Consider the following 18,689-nt stretch of genomic DNA (forward strand, 5'->3'; position numbering starts at 1 on the left):
TGGGGATTTACATTCATTGTTCAAGTTTGTAAATATCAGACTCCTCTGTTTGTCATTTAAAGTCCTTCACAGATTGATTCTAGTGTGCTTTTTGGCCTTACACAACTTCCTTCACAACTTTTGTCTCCTTACTCTTCCTTAGTCAGGACCCTCCAACTCCCATCTCCAGGCCTTTGCACAGATTGTTGGCCATTTCTGGAATCTACTACTTCTTTCTCTGCCTCTTTGAAATACTCATTTCCTTGGGGCAGCTAGGTGGCTCAGTGCATAGAGCACCAGCCCTGGATTCATGAGGACCTGAGTTCAAAACCGCTGACCTGCTTTGGTGGAGGGAGTCCCCTCTTATAAAAACGAAATTACGGATCCAATTTCTATACTGCTTTATTCTATCCTCAGTACCTAGCACATGCCCTGGCATGTTGAATTGAACTGAGTACTAAGGAGAATAGAGATTGCTCTTATCCTCAAGGAGAACACTATATCCTGGAAGTTTGAAATATAAATTACCATTTGCTCTCAATTTAAGAATATGGTTGCAGAGTTCAGTTCTAATTTAGTGCATTTTACATTAGCACACTACTCAAATTCCTTTCCTCTCCTTTGATGCATCATTCTGTTTTAAAAAGTCCACTTCATGCTAGAAAAAAAATTGGCTTGGTCATTTCTTTTTACAAGAGCCCAAATAATCTTCCTTAATATTTTAATGCTGTCTTTGGGCTAGGTCCATAGACATCAACCTTGCTGTTGCAATCACAGGGGGGACTTAAATATCAATGGTGTGTTTTATGAAGTGATCAATGGCCCCTTTTCATTTTGGCAGATTGATTGAATAAATTGAAAAGTAAACTGGACTTGGAATAATGCAATAACTCTGAATTTAGCCAGACCTCTTCTGTGAGCTGGGGGCTTCAAGAGGAGTCTCCCCTAGAGCTTGTTTGGCTTTTGTTTGCCATGGCCATTGTAGCTGGAGGTATCACTTGCTCTCAGATGTCTGAGTGGACATTAAGAAAACATAATCCATGCAGAGAATTCTGAATATGAAAGGAATAACCTAGGGCACCATGTACTTTTAAATGAAATGAAGTACAGGACCTTGGAAAAGGTTGGGATACAACCCAAATTCATTCAAATGAATAAAAATTGGTATGATTATAGTCGTGATTGATGGTGAAAGGATTTTTGAAGCTGCTATGCCCTTCAGCATGGATTGCTTATGGCTGTCTTGAAAGGAAGCCACGAAGACTAATGCAAAAGTTCTCTTCTCTGTCAGCCAAGCACAATATAAAAATCTTTCATATTCAGGATAGCTAGTTTGCCCAGTAATGTACATTGTGTTCTTGCACTTGACCATATTAAAATTTCCATGAAAAAAACTTATCAAAGGTTAAAAATGGAAGCTCTGTAAAGAAAACGTTCACACACACACACACACATACACACACACACACACACACACCCCTGCTTACACATAAAACCTTACCTATTAGTCCTATTCCAATGTGAATTGAATTACTTGGGGATATAAAAGGTTCCTTTTTTATTAGAAGTGTTCAAGCAAAGATTGAATGATGACTTGTTGGATACATTTTAGATGGAATATTGTTTTGTTGAGGGTTGGACTAAATGATCAGTGAGGTCCCTACCAACTCACAAATTCTATGATTCTCTGCATTAATAGTGATGAGTTTAGTGAGGGTGTTGCTGGGGAATGCACAAGGGAGAGGAAAAAAAAGAGGTCATAATGCAATAGTTAAGAATGTTAAAATTTATAAAATCCTCTTACCTTCAGAGGCAGCTAGATGGTATAAAGGATAGTGCACTGAGCCTGGAGTCAGGATAGACCTGAGTTCAAATTCAGTCTCAGACCCTTACTAGTTATGTGGCTCAGGACAAGTTATTTAACCTGTCTTGCTCAAGTTTCCTCAACTATAAAAGGGGTAACAACAGCACCTATCTCCCAGGGTGGTTGTTAGGATCAAATGAAATAATATCTGTAAAGCACTTAGCATAGTGGCTGGCACTTGCAGGCACTTTATAATCGTTTGTTCTTTCTCTTTCCCTTTCCTTTGAAGGGAAATAAGTTGTCTGAATTTACTGAGAGACATCATGGTGTGCTAGAAAGGTTAATAAATTTGGAAACAGAAATGGTTTATGTTTAACATTATTATGTTATATTATGTTTGGAAACATATAATATTATTATATTATATTGTTATATTTTGTTTGGAAACAGAAATGGTTTATGTTTAACATTAATTGTGTGACTCTGGGTGCATTACTTCTCTCTGTGACTTACTTTTGTCATTTGTAAAATAGGGATAATAATATGACTCTACCTATCTCATGGGCTTGTTATGAGGTGTGCCTCTGCTGAAAAAGGGGGAAATACAGTGGTTTGCCAGGTAGGCCCTGTGTTTGGGTTAAAGGATCAAGTTTGAACCTTCTAAAGACACCAGCAACCATAGTGACTTGTGAACTTGAATATTGACTACAGAGACCTGTAAATTGTACATGATGAAAACCTAGTCCCTAGTGCTTGAATGTTTTTTCGCTCACAGGAGGCGAATATTTGAACGCATAATGAGAAGAGGAAAATGAAAAAAAACTCAGCTGGCAGAACTGGGATTCAAATGACAATATCTCAGTTTAGAAAATAAAAGACATTATGAATTCTTTCCTGAGCCCTGTAGAATAATGCTATAGTTCACTCTGCATCGTGGTGGGTTTGGTCTGGAGTATTTCCTATGGGTCTCTTCCTAGTATTACCAGGACATCATTTAAAAATGCAGCTAAACAAAATTTTCTGCCAGCTTCCTTCCTTTCCTTCCTGTTTTTTTTTGTGCTTGTGACTCTGGGCCATTCACTCTTAATAAACTCTGTACCTGAAATTCAAGAAATTTTTGGTCTCTTCTATCCTTGGGGATGGAAACTTCCTGGATGTCTATTTTTATAAAGATACTTTTGGAATATGTTTTTGAAAAGCATCTTTCCCCCTCCCTCCAGGCTGCCCTGGTTGTAAGACATTGAAAATATGGATAACCTGAGGTAGATAGGTCACTTCATTTCTCTCAGGGTCCATTTATTCATCTGCAATAAAAATGTTTGGTCCCTAAGGTTCCTAATGGTTGCAATGTTCTGTAAACATATATAGGCTCTCTCAAGTCTTACTGCAGTTTTAAGGTTTAATAGCTCGAAGAGATCACTGATGAAGAGAACTTAGCAGGGGCATGCTCATTTCAAAGAAATGAACTGGATGAGTCTTTAATGCTTATCCAGGCCAATTCCCCCCCCCCTTTTTTTAAGAGACGACTGAATCCCATAGATATGAAGTGACTTATATGAAGTCACACAGCTAGAAATTAGTGAAACTGGGTTGTGAGAAACCCAAATCTGGTAATCTTTTTTTTCTCTAACATTTGAACTGATTAATACTAACTAACATTTATATAATGTTTATGGTTTACCAAATATACAATAGCCATGTGAGGTAAGATAATAATAATAATTCAAGTATTATTATTCTTAACTTTATATTTGACCTGTACATATTTTCATATGTACTTGTCTCCATTATTAGGCTAACAAACTCATTATGAGTAGGAATTATTTCATCCTTTATACTTGTATCCCCAGTGCCTATAATAGTGTCAGCAAAGAGAAGGCACTTAATAAGTCCTTGTTGATTAATTTATTGATTGTCTCCATTTCACAACAAGAAAATTGAAGTCCAAACTTGTACACATCTCTCCCCACATCTACTAGTGGAACAGAGGTTTAAGACCAGGTCTTCTGGCGCCTAAGCCCAGTGTTGTTTCCAAGTTGTTGAAGCTAAACCACTTTGACCTTGTGTCTCAAAAACCAGAAAATCTCATTACAACTGTCACAGAGCTGAAATATTACCCAAGGTTATGCATACCTTTCCTATCTGATATAAACTAGACATCACTGACATGAAGACCCTGAGCTAGGTCATATTAAATATGCTACTGGCATGTGATAAACAAATCTTATGTGCTAATGAGCTCAAGTATAGCAAAAATACAGACTATTGGGCAGCTGGTATTCTGAGAATCTCAAAGCAATCTCAGGAAGGCTGAGAATTGTTTGTGAAAGATTATTGAGTATTCCGTTTTCCCCTAGCATTACAACTACGGATAGCAATGGATTCTCAGGAGAATTATAGTTTGTTATTCAGTGATTTCATTTATTTCTAGAAAATTTTTTTGTTAAGTTTCTTGATAACCGCTTCCATTTCAAATTGCCTCTACAATACAACTCTTAATAAATAAATGGGTTTTCTGAAAGTATGCTTTATTTCCCTTGGTACCTCTAAATAATTTTCCTTCCCTAGTCTCAATAATTGGGGTCATGTTATCCAAGTAACTCCTGATGGCTATTAAATGTGTAAAGATTCTATAGGTGGTGATCCTACCTGTCAGCATTGTAGGGCTAGATCTATAAAACTGACACCAATATCATGTTAATAGAGGCCCAATTACAATGTATTTCCTTAGCATTTCATTTAAAAATTAAAGAGATAAGGTAGTCTTGTACACAGGCATTCTGCTGCAAAATCAGGATACCTTTAGAATATGTTCTCCCTCTTTGCCTAATGACCACTAAAATCATTAGAAAAGTTAACTTATCTAGCCACCGACCAGAAGTTTCTGCATTAGGACTAATGTTGCATAATAACCCCATGACTTTTCCATTCAGTTATCTGCTATTGTTTTTTGGTGGTTTCAGTAGAGTACAGCTCTCCATGACCTCATTCAGGATTTTCTTGGCAAAGATATTGGAGTAGTTTGCCATTTCCTTCTCCAGCTCAATTTTTACAGATGACAAACTGGGGCAAACAAGGTTAAGTGACTTGCACAGGGTCAAAGACCAGCTTTGCATTTATTGAAGATGAATCTTCCTTATTGCAAACCCAATCCTCTATCCATTGCACCACCTAGCTGTTTATTTACTCATCACCCTTCTCTAAAATGAAATAACATTTCAAACTTCACTGTGACATCTATACTGAAAACCATCAATTTCCCAAATTTTACAGATGAGGAAAGTAAGCCCAATGAGATGAAATTACATCCAGTCTCTATCCTGTCCCTTTTCCCTTCTTTGAGAAATTACAATAATCTTGCTCAGACTATATTACCTCATGTATATTTGGAAAATAATAGGAGTTGGAAACAACCTAGAATCTACCTGCTTGGCAACTATAATTAAAAACAACAGGTTTAACCCCTTTCTGGATTTTAGAAGTCCACCATGTTTTGCATAACTTCGGTTGGGAAAGAAGTACCTTCTGCAGTAAACAATAATGTAGTCTAAAAAGGCAAAAGAGTTTTAGAGCAAGACAGTGATATAGAAAACTTATAAAGACAGGTAATATCTCTCATTTTTATCACTTTACTTATTCTTTGGAAGGAATGACAGCAATGTACTTCAGAAGAAACAGAAAAGTATCCAGCACCCCAGGCCCTGGTAATCTAAATTTATTACATGTTATGTGCTTACATCTTTGGGTATCATCTATTTCTTATGTAGAGAAAATCAAGAATCATGGGTAAGATGGACTATCTTAGAGCTCAGATAATTGTTTCAAGGAGAATTTTGTTTTACAGTGTTTTTAATCTGTTAAGACAAGGAAGATAATGAGGCAGTAGTGAGGCCATTTGGGGGAATAAAAAATCAACTTCATCTACTAGAAAACAGATAGTTGAGGAGACAGAAAACTAAGTGATCTTTCCTACTAGAAGCATTTCTAAAAAGCAAAGGAAGAATGATTGCTCATGAAATTGACTGGATTGATTATCTTTTTGAGTAAGGGATTTATTATTGAGAGATCCATTCTAAAATGATTTTGGAGTCAGAACTTTCTATTGCACTTTTTGCCAGTTGTAGAAATCACTTTCCTGTAGCAATACATCTCAACCATTCTTCCCTGGCCATAGGTTATATACTCTTCACTCTAAGAAGGGATCTGAAGATGAAAACATGGCATTTTACTCAGAGTCTAGGTCTTCCCATTATGAAGAATTATTCTGAGAAGCAATCTAACTAATTTTTGTTTAGCCAATACAGTACTTCCAAAGATAGCACTTGAAGTCAGTTAGTTAACAAGCATTTATTAAACTCTTATTATTTGCCAGGCATTGTGCTAAATTCTGGAGTTTCAAGCATAAGCAAGTGAGACAGTTTCTGCCCTGAAGGACTCCAAATTCTAGTGAAAGAAAACAACACGTAAAGGGGTGCTAGGAAAGGATGGGCATAACTGGAGAAGCAAGATGAGTAGGAGACAGCTAAATGGAATGGAGGCCAGTATCCTGGCAAGATAAGGCAAAAATCTCACCTATTAGAGCTGGCAGATCAAGGTGTGGAATCCAAAGTTTTGGGGAGAGGAGATAAAGATGATGATCAGCAGAAGCAATGGTATGAAGATTAACCAGAAATTGTTGGTTAAGTGTTAGCTGCCCCTAATCATCTAGAGATATGTGATTTATGAATAATATTAAGGAGGCTTATTCCACAAGTTCTTTCGTCTTATATGTACTTATTGTGGTACTGGACACATAATAGACACTCAACACATACCTATCAACTGATTGATTGATTTATTTAGTTGTTGAACATATGAGTTGAATTACCTCACTCATCTATGCTAAAATTTCTAAATTCTTTGTGTACTTATTCAACATAGGCAGAGCCATAAGTATGAATCAATTCCAGTACCTGGGGCAAATTTATTTTGTGATGAGAAGTGAGACCCAAGTAGCCTCTCCTTGTCAAGTGCAACTGTGAAGGAAGTGAAGCTGGTCCTCAAGAGAATCTGGCCTGTATCCCAGAAGATGACCCCAACTTCTAGGCAGAGATGGAGGAGATGCTCCTGATAGGGGAATGTAAACTCCAGGAGATGGTACTGATTAAGATACCCAGGGGTAGCAGCTCTGGACTAAGAAAGAACAGCAATGGTCATGCAACAGTGTGTGTGTATGGGGTCTTCCATGGCAAGGTTCGGGCAGAGGAATGGAGAAACAAGGACCTTGTGCTACAGGATTCCTACCACTTGGATGTTAGCACCACAGTGGGAAAGCCCTGATTGGAACACTATAGTTACAGCTCTGAGCATAGGATTTTCAGTCTTAAGGAGATAACCTTTTGAACATCATCATGGAAGCTTTGAGAGTCTGATGAAGCCTATGTATGGAGAGATCTCTTTTCAGAATAATGTTTTGATATCTACCTTCATAATTGAAGGGAATACTAAATTTTAGTTAGAGGTTAATGGAAATAAAGATGTAATTTTTCCCATACAAGTTCATGGACCACCTGGAATCTATCCACAAATGATCTGTGTGGTGTTCAATGAAAAGATAACTGGGGGCAGCAAGGTGGTGCAGTGGATAGAGCACCGGCCCTGGAGTTAGGAGGACCTGAGTTCAAATCCATCCTCAGACACGTAACACACCTTCGTTGTGTGACTATGGGCAAGTCACTTAACCCCAATTACCCTCATCAAAAAAAAAAAAGAAAAGAAAAGGTGACTGAATTGGGAATTAGGCCATCTAGGTTTTAGTCTCAATTCTGCTTTACGTGACTGTGAGTAAATCACATCTCTGAGCTTCAATTTCTTTTTTTTTGTAAAGTGAGGAGTTTGACCGAGTTGACCTCCAGGGTCCTTCTAGATCTAAAATCCTAATGGTGAACTCCAGATAATTTTCTTTTTCTTTTTCTTCTCAAGACTGATCATCAGATGTGAAGAGAAACATTATTTAAAAAACTGAAGGGCCTCCACAGGCCCACACAGACTTGATCAGGTAAGCCCCTATATCTTTATCCAATGAAGGGAAAAGGGGGATCCCAGAGGGCCACAAGTTAATTCCACAAGAGGAGCTCAAGAAAAGCCAAAATAGATGTCACAAAGTCAGTTAGGGTAGGAAGGAGAAAGCAAGGGGAAGAGAAGAATTCTCTGATAGCCTTACTCAAAGATCTCTCGGTGGTGGAGGGAAGCAGAAGAGAAACTCTAGCGGGAAAGAGGACCCTATGGATTGATATACAGGCAACTGGTAGCTAATAGAAGTTTTGAGCAAGGACTTGTGTACAAAGTGTTTAAGAAAATTTAATTTCTCAACTTGGAATTTAGTTTCCCATAATCTAGCTCCCATCTGGCTTTCAATCAGTCAATCAACAAGTAATCATTAAGCATGTACTACGTGCTTAATGAACTCTTAGTAACAAAGAAAATGCCTCATTTTATAGTTCTTCCCATATGTTCCAACCAAACTGGACTGTTAGTCATTTCCCAAGCTCAGCAATCTATTTTGGCCTTTATTCATTCATGAAAGCTATTCTCTATGCCTAGAATATTATTTCTCACATGTTGTGTTGTCCTAGTAAAATATAAGCTCCTTGAGGACACTAATTGTTTAAAAAATTTTGCCTTTCCATTCCTAGTACTTAATGTTGTGCTTTGCACTTAATAAATATTTGTTGATTAAATTATAGTCATTTTAAGAACTTTGCTCAGATTGGTGAATTTGTAGGAGTAGAGAATTTATTTTCTCCTGGACATTTAGGAAGGGAAAAACATTTTTCCTAGGGTTGAAATGATAGTTTATGGCTAAGGATCTAAAATTAGATGAAAACAAATGGTTTATTCTTTAACAGAAGGAAAAAAATACCCTCTTAATTGCAAGACATTTCCATCCAATCAATTGATGGAATGCATGTACAAGCTTTTCCACGTCCAGTGTGTAAATCAGAAAGTGTTCACTGTGAACAGTGTGCTGCTTTGTTTGCTGGCTGCTGTGCAAAGGTGCCATATTAACAAAGAAAATGAAAGAGCAGACAGGCAGCCAAGTACTTGGGGATCAAACTGCCTTCCTTTAAACTTGGCCATCTCTGTGTGATTGAGGATATGTTTTAAGCTAGAAACCCATGAAAAGAAAAACAAGCTTAACAGAGCAAGGAAATTCAGACCCCACGAGTTCCAATATGCCAACCCAAGTGCTATCGGAAGAGACATAATAAATTTGACAAAATTAGTGACCCTCTCTCTGTGTGAAGTGAAATGTAGAATTGTCTAATTATCTGGTGATTTAAATTTATTAAGCGTCTTTCTGGACGGTAGGGACAGATTGTAGGAGCTGAATGTGGCATATCTACTTGGGAATATAAGCTACCAACAGAGTCCACATCCCTAAAAATGGGATCTTTTTCAAAGGATAGGGAAACATAGGTCTATACTGAAAAATAACACTGATCAAAGGCTACATTCTAGTTTTATACAATCAAGTCTATACCTCAGTTTTTTCACCTGTAAAATAGGAATAAAGATAATTCTACTATCTATCTCACAGGGATATGTAAGGATCAAGTTGGGTTCAAACCCAGAGCACTAGGCTTGGAATCAGGAAGACTAATCTTCATGAGTTTGAAACTGACCTCAGACACTTGCTAACTGTGTGACCCTGGGCAATTCACTTAACCCTGTTTGCCTTAGTTTTCTCATCTGTAAAATAAGCTGGAGAAGGAAATAACACACCACTCCAGTATCTTTGCAAGAAAATCTCAAATGAGGTTAGAAGAGTCAGACATGATTGAAATGACTCAACAAAATGTTTATCTAAGGCACTGGTTAAAAAAAAGTAACTTAATAGCACATATTACAGTAGTAAATAGCACAAGGTCAGACAGATCCCTAGAGAACTCCATCAGATACCTACTTTCAAGTTAATGAGGAACAATTAATAACTACTTAGTGTCTGGCCTTTCAATCAATGCTGAATCCATGAAATCGCACTGTTGTATAGCACTTCTTACACTGTAGATTGTGACCCCATATGGGGTTGTGAGTGGAAGACGTTTAAGAAGCCCTGGACATGCACCTGTATTTTCCACAAGAATAATATGAAATGCCTTATTAACTACTTTGCTAAAACTTAATTTAATTTTATCTATAGTTTTCTCCTGATCAACCGGTCTAGTAACTCATTCAAAAAAAGGAAATGAAATTAGTCTGGAATGACCTTATTTTGATAAAATCATTATGGCTCGTTGTGATGGCTGTTTCTTTTTTTAGATATTTATTTCCCATATTTTTGATAATTCATTCTAGAACTTCGCCAGGAATGGAAGTTAACTTGCTGTCTATAGTTTGTAGATTTTATTCTCATTCATTTATTCATTCATTCATGTATTTCAAAATAAGAATAGCATATATCTTCCATTCCTGTCATATCTCTCCTGCTTTCCATGGTTGTTCAAATATCACTGACAGTAGTTTAGCAATCATATCTACCAATTATTTCAATAGAGAGGATGCAGTTCTTTTTAACCAGGTGACAAATTTATTAAGGGAAGCTACCTATTCTTTTTAACTTTTTCTTTAACTGTATACTATTTTGTTTCAGCAATTTTTATTATGGGGTTGGGTCAATACATACCTATATTCAATTCAAAAAGCATTAATTAATAGCCCACTATATTCCAGACATTTTAATAGGTATTAGGGATACAGAGATAAAAACAATGTCTTTTCTCTTAAGGAGTTTATATTTTATTATGGGAGATTGATTAAACATGTAAATATTTATATCTATATATTATATTTTGCCTGAATTCTTCAGATCGTCTTTTATAACAGACCTAATCCTTCAACTTCTCTTGGATTCTATAACTATGACTGTAGAATTCCTCTCACTTTTGGTGTTTATTACTATTATGGTTTACAGGTCAAATGCCATCCCCCAGGTGCAAAGTCACCTCTCCCACTAAGTTTTTTATGAACCCAGCCATAGCTAAAAATTGACCTCTCCTTCCTATGAATTCCCATAGTTCTTACTTTACATATCAGAGTCCACTTTGGATTACAGTTATTTGCATAGGTCTTTTATTCCCTTTATTTGATTATAAATGGAATGCAACAATTTGGTTTGATTTAACAGTCATTTAAGTGCCTACTGCCAGGAAGTTATGTTATATATCTCAACGGGCCCTCTCTAGAGCAAGACAATCCTTTTATATCTCCCTAATTAATTTGCCCTCCCCTTTACCATAGTGGCTGTTGCAAATCTTTTCATTCTTACTCAAACTTTCCACAATGCTCCCTTCCTGATCCTCTCAGCTGGTGACCTTGCCTCATACTTAACTAAAAAAATTGAGACCACAAGAACTCCATCTTCTTCTCATCTCAAATCACTTCCATCGTTATCTCCTTTACCTCTCTCATAAAGAGGGGACCCTTTTCCTTCCCAAGGCAACACTGTTTACATGCATTCTTGAACCCATTTCTTACCATCTTCTCCAAAAGATTGTCTCCTCTATCATCTCTACTTTTCTTCTAATCTTCAATCTCTCTATATCTACTGACTTCTCTCCTTCTGTCTGCAAACACATTTGTGTCTCCCCCATCTTTAAAAACTCTCACTTGATCCTACCATCTCTGTTAGTTTTCTTCTATATCTTTCTTACTCTTCTTGGATAAAGACCTTGAGAAGACTGTTTATAACTGATGCCTATATTTTTTTTATTCAATTCTAAACCCTCGCAATTTGGCTTTTGACCTCATCATTTGACTTAAGTTGTACTCTCCAAAATCATCAGTGATCTCTTAATTGCCTAATAGCCTTTTCTTCATCCACATCCTTCTTGAAACTCTCCTGAACAGTTTGACACTGTTCGTCACCATCTTCTAGATACTCCTTCTATGTAAGTTTTTGTAACACTGCTCTTTCCTCATTCTCTTCCTACCCATCTGATTGTTCCTTCTTAATATTCTTTTCTGATTCTTTATCCAAGTTGTGCCCACTAAACATGGCTATCCCTGATCCTCTTCTCTTTTACTCTTAGTTGATGAACTCATCATTTCCTAAAGGGTTAATTTACTTTCTATGCTGATGATTCCCAGATCTACATATGCAGCCCTGAACTCTAGTCTCACATCACCAACTACCTTTTGGACATCTTGAACTAGATAGCCTGTAGATACCTCAAACTCAACATGTCTAAAACAGAACTCATTATCTTTCCCCCAAACCATCCCCTTTCCTAAGTTTCCCTATTACTATTACTATTGAGTAATCAATCTTCCTAGTAATTGATGCTCACAACTTCAATGTCATTCTGGACTCTTCTTTCATACTCGCTCCAAACATCCAATCTGTTGCCAAGTCTTGTCATTTCTAATTTTAAATATCTAGCATACATCGCCTTCTCCCTAGATATACAGCCCTTATTTCCTCATGCCTGGACTATGACAATAGCCTGCGGGTTGATCTTCTTGCCTCAAATCTCTCCCCAGTCCAATCCATCCTTCACTCAGTTGTTAAAGTGATCTTCAGAAAGCACAGTTCTGATCATGTTTCTCCCCTACTCAGTAAGCTCCAGTGACTCCCTATTGCATCTAAGGTAAAATATGCTTTCTTCGACCTCTAACGCCCTTCACAGCCTGACCTTTTCCTTCTTTCCCAGTCCTTTTACACTTTGTAACCCTTCATGTTCTTTGTTTCAGTGACGCTGGCCTTTTTGCTATATGTCACACCTTAGACACCATGCCTACTTGGTGTTCTCTCCATGCCTGAAATGCTATTTTTCTTCCCTCCTGGCTTTTCTGGCTTCCTTCAAGCCAAAATTCAAATCCTATCTTTAGCTAAAGGCTTTTCCTGCCCATCCCACCTCTATACTATTGATCTACTGCTTTCCCTTTGAGATTACTTTTCAGTTACTTAACATGCACTATGACTTTTGGCACACCTTACTTAAAGAGTATATACATAAGTTTTTTTTTTTTTGCATGTAGTTTTCTCCATTAGAATATAAGCTCCTTGAGGTCAGGGACTGTTTTTGCCTCTCTTCTTAACCTCAGTGTTTAATCAGAAGCACTTAATAAATACTTTTGACTGATAGACTGGAAAGTAAGGATTATTTCCCATCATACTCATCATGGATGTGAGTGAATGTTTATTAGTGAGTTTATTTAGCCCTGTGAATGGCCATTTACTTACCCATCATACTGTGGTTAACAATTACGTAAGACAGAGGCCAGTCATAGGAATAGACAGACTTGACAGCTACATGTGTGCTACGCTGTTGAGGAAGTATTGCATGCTTCTTCTCTCTGAATTTTGGAAGGGCTGCCTATCAAGATGCTATTATAGTTTTGCTTTTCCATTTCAAGAGTTTCTTTTTTAAATACAAATACTCCTAGGAGAGGGTCATATCTTGGACTATAATCAGTTAACACCTTAGCAATAATTAATTGATCTGCAAGTGAGAGTGTGAAAGGGACACCGTGATGGTGGTGACAGTGAAAATAGAGGGAAAGTGGATAAACCAAAAAGGTGAGAAAACTTCCGGGAATGGAGAGAGACAGAATAGCAGGGGGAAATTTTACTCACTCCATGATTTTACCTAAAGTCTGTAGCGTTGTTGGTATGAATAAAAATAAGACTGCTTTTTCCTCCTATTTTTTTCTACTAAAATAGCCCCTTTGAAGAAATGTCTTGGAAACATTGATGGATACATGGATTTTCATACTGATTGAAAACATCTAGTAGTCAGTAAAGCTTATTCTAAACATTTTGCTAAGTTCTCTTGGAGTTTCTCATTTGGATAATGACACATTGTCATCACACCATTCATTCTGAGAAAAGCAAAGGAGCATTTTAATGGGTATTGGTAGAAGACAGAAGCACAAGTCTACCGTGCACAATGTCTTACTTGCTTCTCTTTATACTTAGTAGGAGGCAGATTAATTTTAAAAGTAGACATTCCTATTAGACCATAGATTTTTGAGTTGGAAGGAAAACTATAGCACACAGCAGAAGAAGGATTTGAATCCATTGTCCTCTGGATCTAAATACAATTTTTTTCTACTGCATCACAATTTGCTTGTAAACCAATATTTTTACAGAAGTGCATTCTGTGGCTGTGCTCACAACATGAAAATATCTAGTCAGATCAGTACAGAATTCAATCCACCACTGGGATGTTTTGTTTGAATAATACCAATCATTTGGATGATGTTTCAATTCATGGCTGTTTTGACCTTTGGCACATACAGTTTAAAAAATTACCAGCAAGAAAATGATTTGGAAATGATCCTGATTTCATCTGAGGTCTATATAACATCCAGACAACAAGTAGAAAAGGGGGAAAATCATTTGATTTGTTTACCTGTGATGCTGAAGGACCAGTTTGACAATTTTTTTTCATTGATTTGCTTCAGTTAACTAGGTGTTTAGGTATGACCTTTAAATGTAATTGAATCTGTTACTGTTAGGAAAAGCATCTTGCCTCCACTTTTCTCCACTGTGTACAATAATAATGTTTCATTATTTCATGGACTATTGACTTCACCAGTGGGGGCACTCCCTCTGCTAACATGGATTACAACCCTTCCATGACTTGGCATATGGTCTTGAGAATTGCTGAGGCCCAAAAGATCATTACTCAGTGGTTATGTGGCTGAATCTCATTGAACTAACCTAGACAGGTCCGCAGATGAGACACACAACAGACCTCAAAGTCTTTCTAGATTACTGGTACCTACTTGAGATGGGCTCTGATATTACAGCTTTTGAGAACTCAGGATCAATTCTACAACCATTAAGAGGCAACAGAAAGGACTCCAATGTAAGTGAATATAATAGCAATTTATAGTTAAACTGCACAAGGGACTGTGCAAAACACTTTCCTCACAATAACCCTATGAAGGACATACAGTAACTATTATTCCTGTTTCACAGGTGTGGAAAATGAGACTCTGACAGTTGATAAGTGTGACCAAAGTCACATAGCATGTATGTGTTAGAACCAGAATTCAAGCCCATGTTTCCTTATTTTTAGTCTAACATTCTTTCTACTATACCAACAACTCACTCTTTGTAGCTCCTCCATTAGATAGAAATTCATAAAAACTCCTATTTGCCCCTCACATTTCCTAGAAAGTTTTTTATGCCCTTACTTCCTTTTTGTGTAGTTCTTTAAAGTTGTGTGAAATTGGCTTTATTGTAAACAAAGAACTGACTTAGACAAGACATTTATTAAAATGTAAATTGCACTTGCCTGATAAAGGGAAAAGAAGAGAAAAGATTTAAATGAAGGTCCTTGGGGCAGTAGGAATCTGAAGTTAGAATAGTCAGAAGAGATTCAAAGAATTTTTGTTGAAAAAATAAATGAATGAATAAATTTTACCTTAGATGATTTTCTGTGGAGAAAGAAATGGCAAACCTCTTCAGTATCTTTGCCAAGAAAATGGGGTCATGAAGAGATGGACAGAACTGAAAAATGACTAAACAACAAAAAATTTCTCCACCTTGGATACAAGTGTTGGTATGGGGGGAGGAGGGAAATGGGCTTAGTGGATCCTTTATATCTGCTTTGAAATGCTTGAGTATAAAAAAAGTAACATATTCATGAAATTTGAAACATTATACTTCATTTGTTATTAGATATTAATCATGAGATAAAGGGTAGGAACTTTCAATCAATCAATAAACATTTATTAAGTACCTACTGTGTGCCAGGTACTGTGCTAAGCATTGAAGGCATTCAGACTAATGCTCATGGAATTGATAACACAATTTTAAATAGGAGTATAATTAATGAACTTCGTAATTGGTATTCTTTACTCCAGATATTAGTCCATATCATGACTTTTATCTGTGATATATGTATTTGATTTCATCTGGACTGAGGAAAATCTCCTCACCAATGCAACCTGAGTGTCTGGCACATAGTAGTTGCTTAATACATCTTTGTTTACTTGATGTAGTAGTAGATTGGTCCTAGAGACATGTCTTAGGCACAAAGATATTCAATATTTTGTTGAGGCCACACAATATCAGACAAGGAATTTGAACTCAGGCCTTTCTGATACTCAGCATGTCATCTCCTCCCCCCCATGCAGCCCTTGTTTTTACTATTTTATTATGTCAATTAATTATAGATTTGGCAGTGGTCAACCAATCTGTTCTCTACAGTTCCCCAAATCAAGTTAGGGCTTTCACTATCTCTGCCAAATGTGCTGGTCGATGCTGAAACTTTGTATTGGAAAGCACTGATGAAAAAGTTGATGTTTTCCATCCTAGTATATTCATAGGATCATAGATTTAAAGCTGGAATAAAATTCAGGCAATCTAGGCCAAAAGAGGAGGAAATTGAGCACCAGTGAGGTCTTTAATGACTTGTGTAATATCACTTAATGTCAGAACCATGATTGGAACCCAGTGCCTCTAAGTGAAGCTATTGCTCCTTCCAACTTTACATGCTGCCTCCTCCAGTCCATTCCATTCCATCCCATCTCATTCCATCCCATCCCATTCCATTCAACAAACATTTATCAGCTACCCACTGTTTCCAGTGTCTCTTTCACAGATCTGAGATGATTGGAAAGGAAAAGGATATTCTATATCTGATCATATTTACTTGTATCTACCTTAACTCCCAGCCTTTAAAAAACATGCAAAAAATACACTGTGTTTTGACTGCACATAGTAAGAACTGTATTCATCATCCAAATGTCATGACGACATTCAGCATCCATGTGAAAGCAGCAGCACTCCAGTGTTTACTTTTTTCAATGACAACACTTGTATTTACTAAGTATTGTCCCTTCAGCAAAGAGTTAAAAAAGACTGAATGTTTTGTACGTGCCCTGGCATGTACAAAAGAATAACTATATGGAAACAAGGAAAGTAGTCAAATGTAAACATATATGTACCTTATATGTAATTTGGTGGCTATTCCTCTCTCTGTCTTGATGAACATTTGCTAATTGGATAATTATGGTTATACATAACTACCCTGTAGTTTTACCATACAGTTGTGACCACATGTGCTTCTATTGCCTTTGATACAGACTAATTTGTAAGAGTCAGTTTGCAAAAATAAAAGGTAGTCACTAAAATGCAATCACTATATGCATTAGACTGGGCTTGTTACTCAGTCTCTTAAATACTATTCTTGAGAATTTCTGTTTTTCTGGGAAGAGGAAGGCAATCTATCGGCTCCTTTTTCTCTGCCTCTGTTCGTTGTAGTTTAGAGCAATAACTCTAAGAACCCAATAGAGGTTGTGAGTCTGAGTTGTAAGTTACTATAGAGAAAATTTTTTTTAATTTTCATATTTTTACTCATCCTTATGATCTTGTCAATTTCTTGACATTCAATAAAACCATACTTTTAATATCTTCAGGTGAGAGTACTTTCTTGATGTTGATCTGTATGCCATACTTAATACAAAATTTTCCAGAGAGGAATATAAAATTTAAGAGTAGATTTTTAGCATTCCTTTAAATCTTATTAGTAGCTCAACTTATAAGATCTAACATATATACTCAACACTTTATAATGTCAGGTTTTAGGTTTTTTTAGTTACTTTGGAATCAGACTTGATAATTTTAACATTAGCTGAATGTGGGAAACATGAAGATAGGAAACATGAGAAACTAGACATGTTATGTTTTTCATCAGCTGAGCACTTAAAAGAAAATCCCAACTCATTCCTGTATTCTATCCCCTATTGCTTTTTCATTTAATTGGATTTCTTACCTGCTTCCGGGAAGAAATGGTGCTATTGAAACATCTGCTGGCTGTCTTAGCATTCAAATTCTTCTTCTGGTAAGTTGGGTCATTCCTCCAAGCCTTAGAGTTCTCTTTAGGATCTGAAGGAATGGGATTCAAGAACAGTATCCTAGCTATGAGTCCATAGAGGACAGTAGCTAGAATCATTGGTACAACATAGAATATGCCAAAGTCCATCAGATAAATGGGTGAGTAGTAATTCCTAGATACTTTGTAGCCACAGGACACTACAGTGGCATCTTTGTAAGTGACCATATTGAGGTCAAGCAAGAAAAACCAAAGCATACAATAAATGGAGGTGAAAGCCCACACAAAGATGATGATCTTTTTAGCTCTTGAAAAGGTACAGAGGAACTGGGCCTTGATGGGGTGGCAGATGGCTATGTACCTCTCAATTGTAAATGCTGTGATGGAACAAGAAGAAGCATTAATGCCCAAGTACTGGAGATAGGTAATACAGAGACATCCTACGTAGCCATAGACCCAGGAACCATAGAGACTGTCAGTGATGTTGGGGAGACCTGCAGCCACCAGCACCATAAGGTCAGCTACTGCTAGGCTCACTAGGTAACAGTTAGTGGGGGTCCTCATATGTTTGGTTCTCATCACCACTAGGACCACCATGATGTTGCCTATGATGCCCAGTCCACAGATGATGAGAACTAAGAGGATAGTGACCACTTGGTATTCTAGGGATACCAATGCTCGGGCCTGAAGTTGTGTCTGGTTCAGTTCACCTCCTGTCTTATTTTCCATCTTTAGCAGCTTGAAGTTTCTCCCAAGCCCCTGGTGCTCAGAACATTTTATCTTCCAGGGTCTTCACTCTCATTCACTGTTATTCCCTCCCTGTAACAAAATGGGTACAAATGGATAATTGTATGACACACCCATTCACCTTTTTACCACTTCATAGCAAATGACAATCCCTCCCATGTAACTTTAACTTCTCATTTGAGCTCCGTCTCCCCTTCTATGGTGTTTCTGGAAGATGGACATTCAGTAACTGTATTACCCTTCTGTTGGAGACTATGACAACAGATTGGTTTAATTTATAGGAACAAAGCCTTTCTCTCCCTGGCTTCCCCCCACCCCCCCCCTTGGGG

General features: G+C 37.1%; 1 protein-coding gene across 1 annotated transcript in view; it reads right to left on the bottom strand.

Annotated features, from left to right (window-relative positions):
• The window catches only part of TRHR (thyrotropin releasing hormone receptor), a 34,259-nt gene extending 15,917 nt beyond the window's left edge, over positions 1 to 18,342 (bottom strand). The window contains exon 1 of the mRNA XM_027853990.1: positions 17,554 to 18,342. Within this exon, the coding sequence (XP_027709791.1) occupies positions 17,554 to 18,342 (789 nt within the window). The remainder of the gene's footprint in view (positions 1 to 17,553) is intronic.
• Between the last annotated feature and the right edge of the window lie 347 nt (positions 18,343 to 18,689).

The sequence above is a fragment of the Vombatus ursinus genome, unplaced genomic scaffold (assembly GCF_900497805.2).
Source record: "Vombatus ursinus unplaced genomic scaffold, bare-nosed wombat genome assembly UNPS02010284.1, whole genome shotgun sequence".
Lineage (NCBI taxonomy): Eukaryota > Metazoa > Chordata > Mammalia > Diprotodontia > Vombatidae > Vombatus > Vombatus ursinus.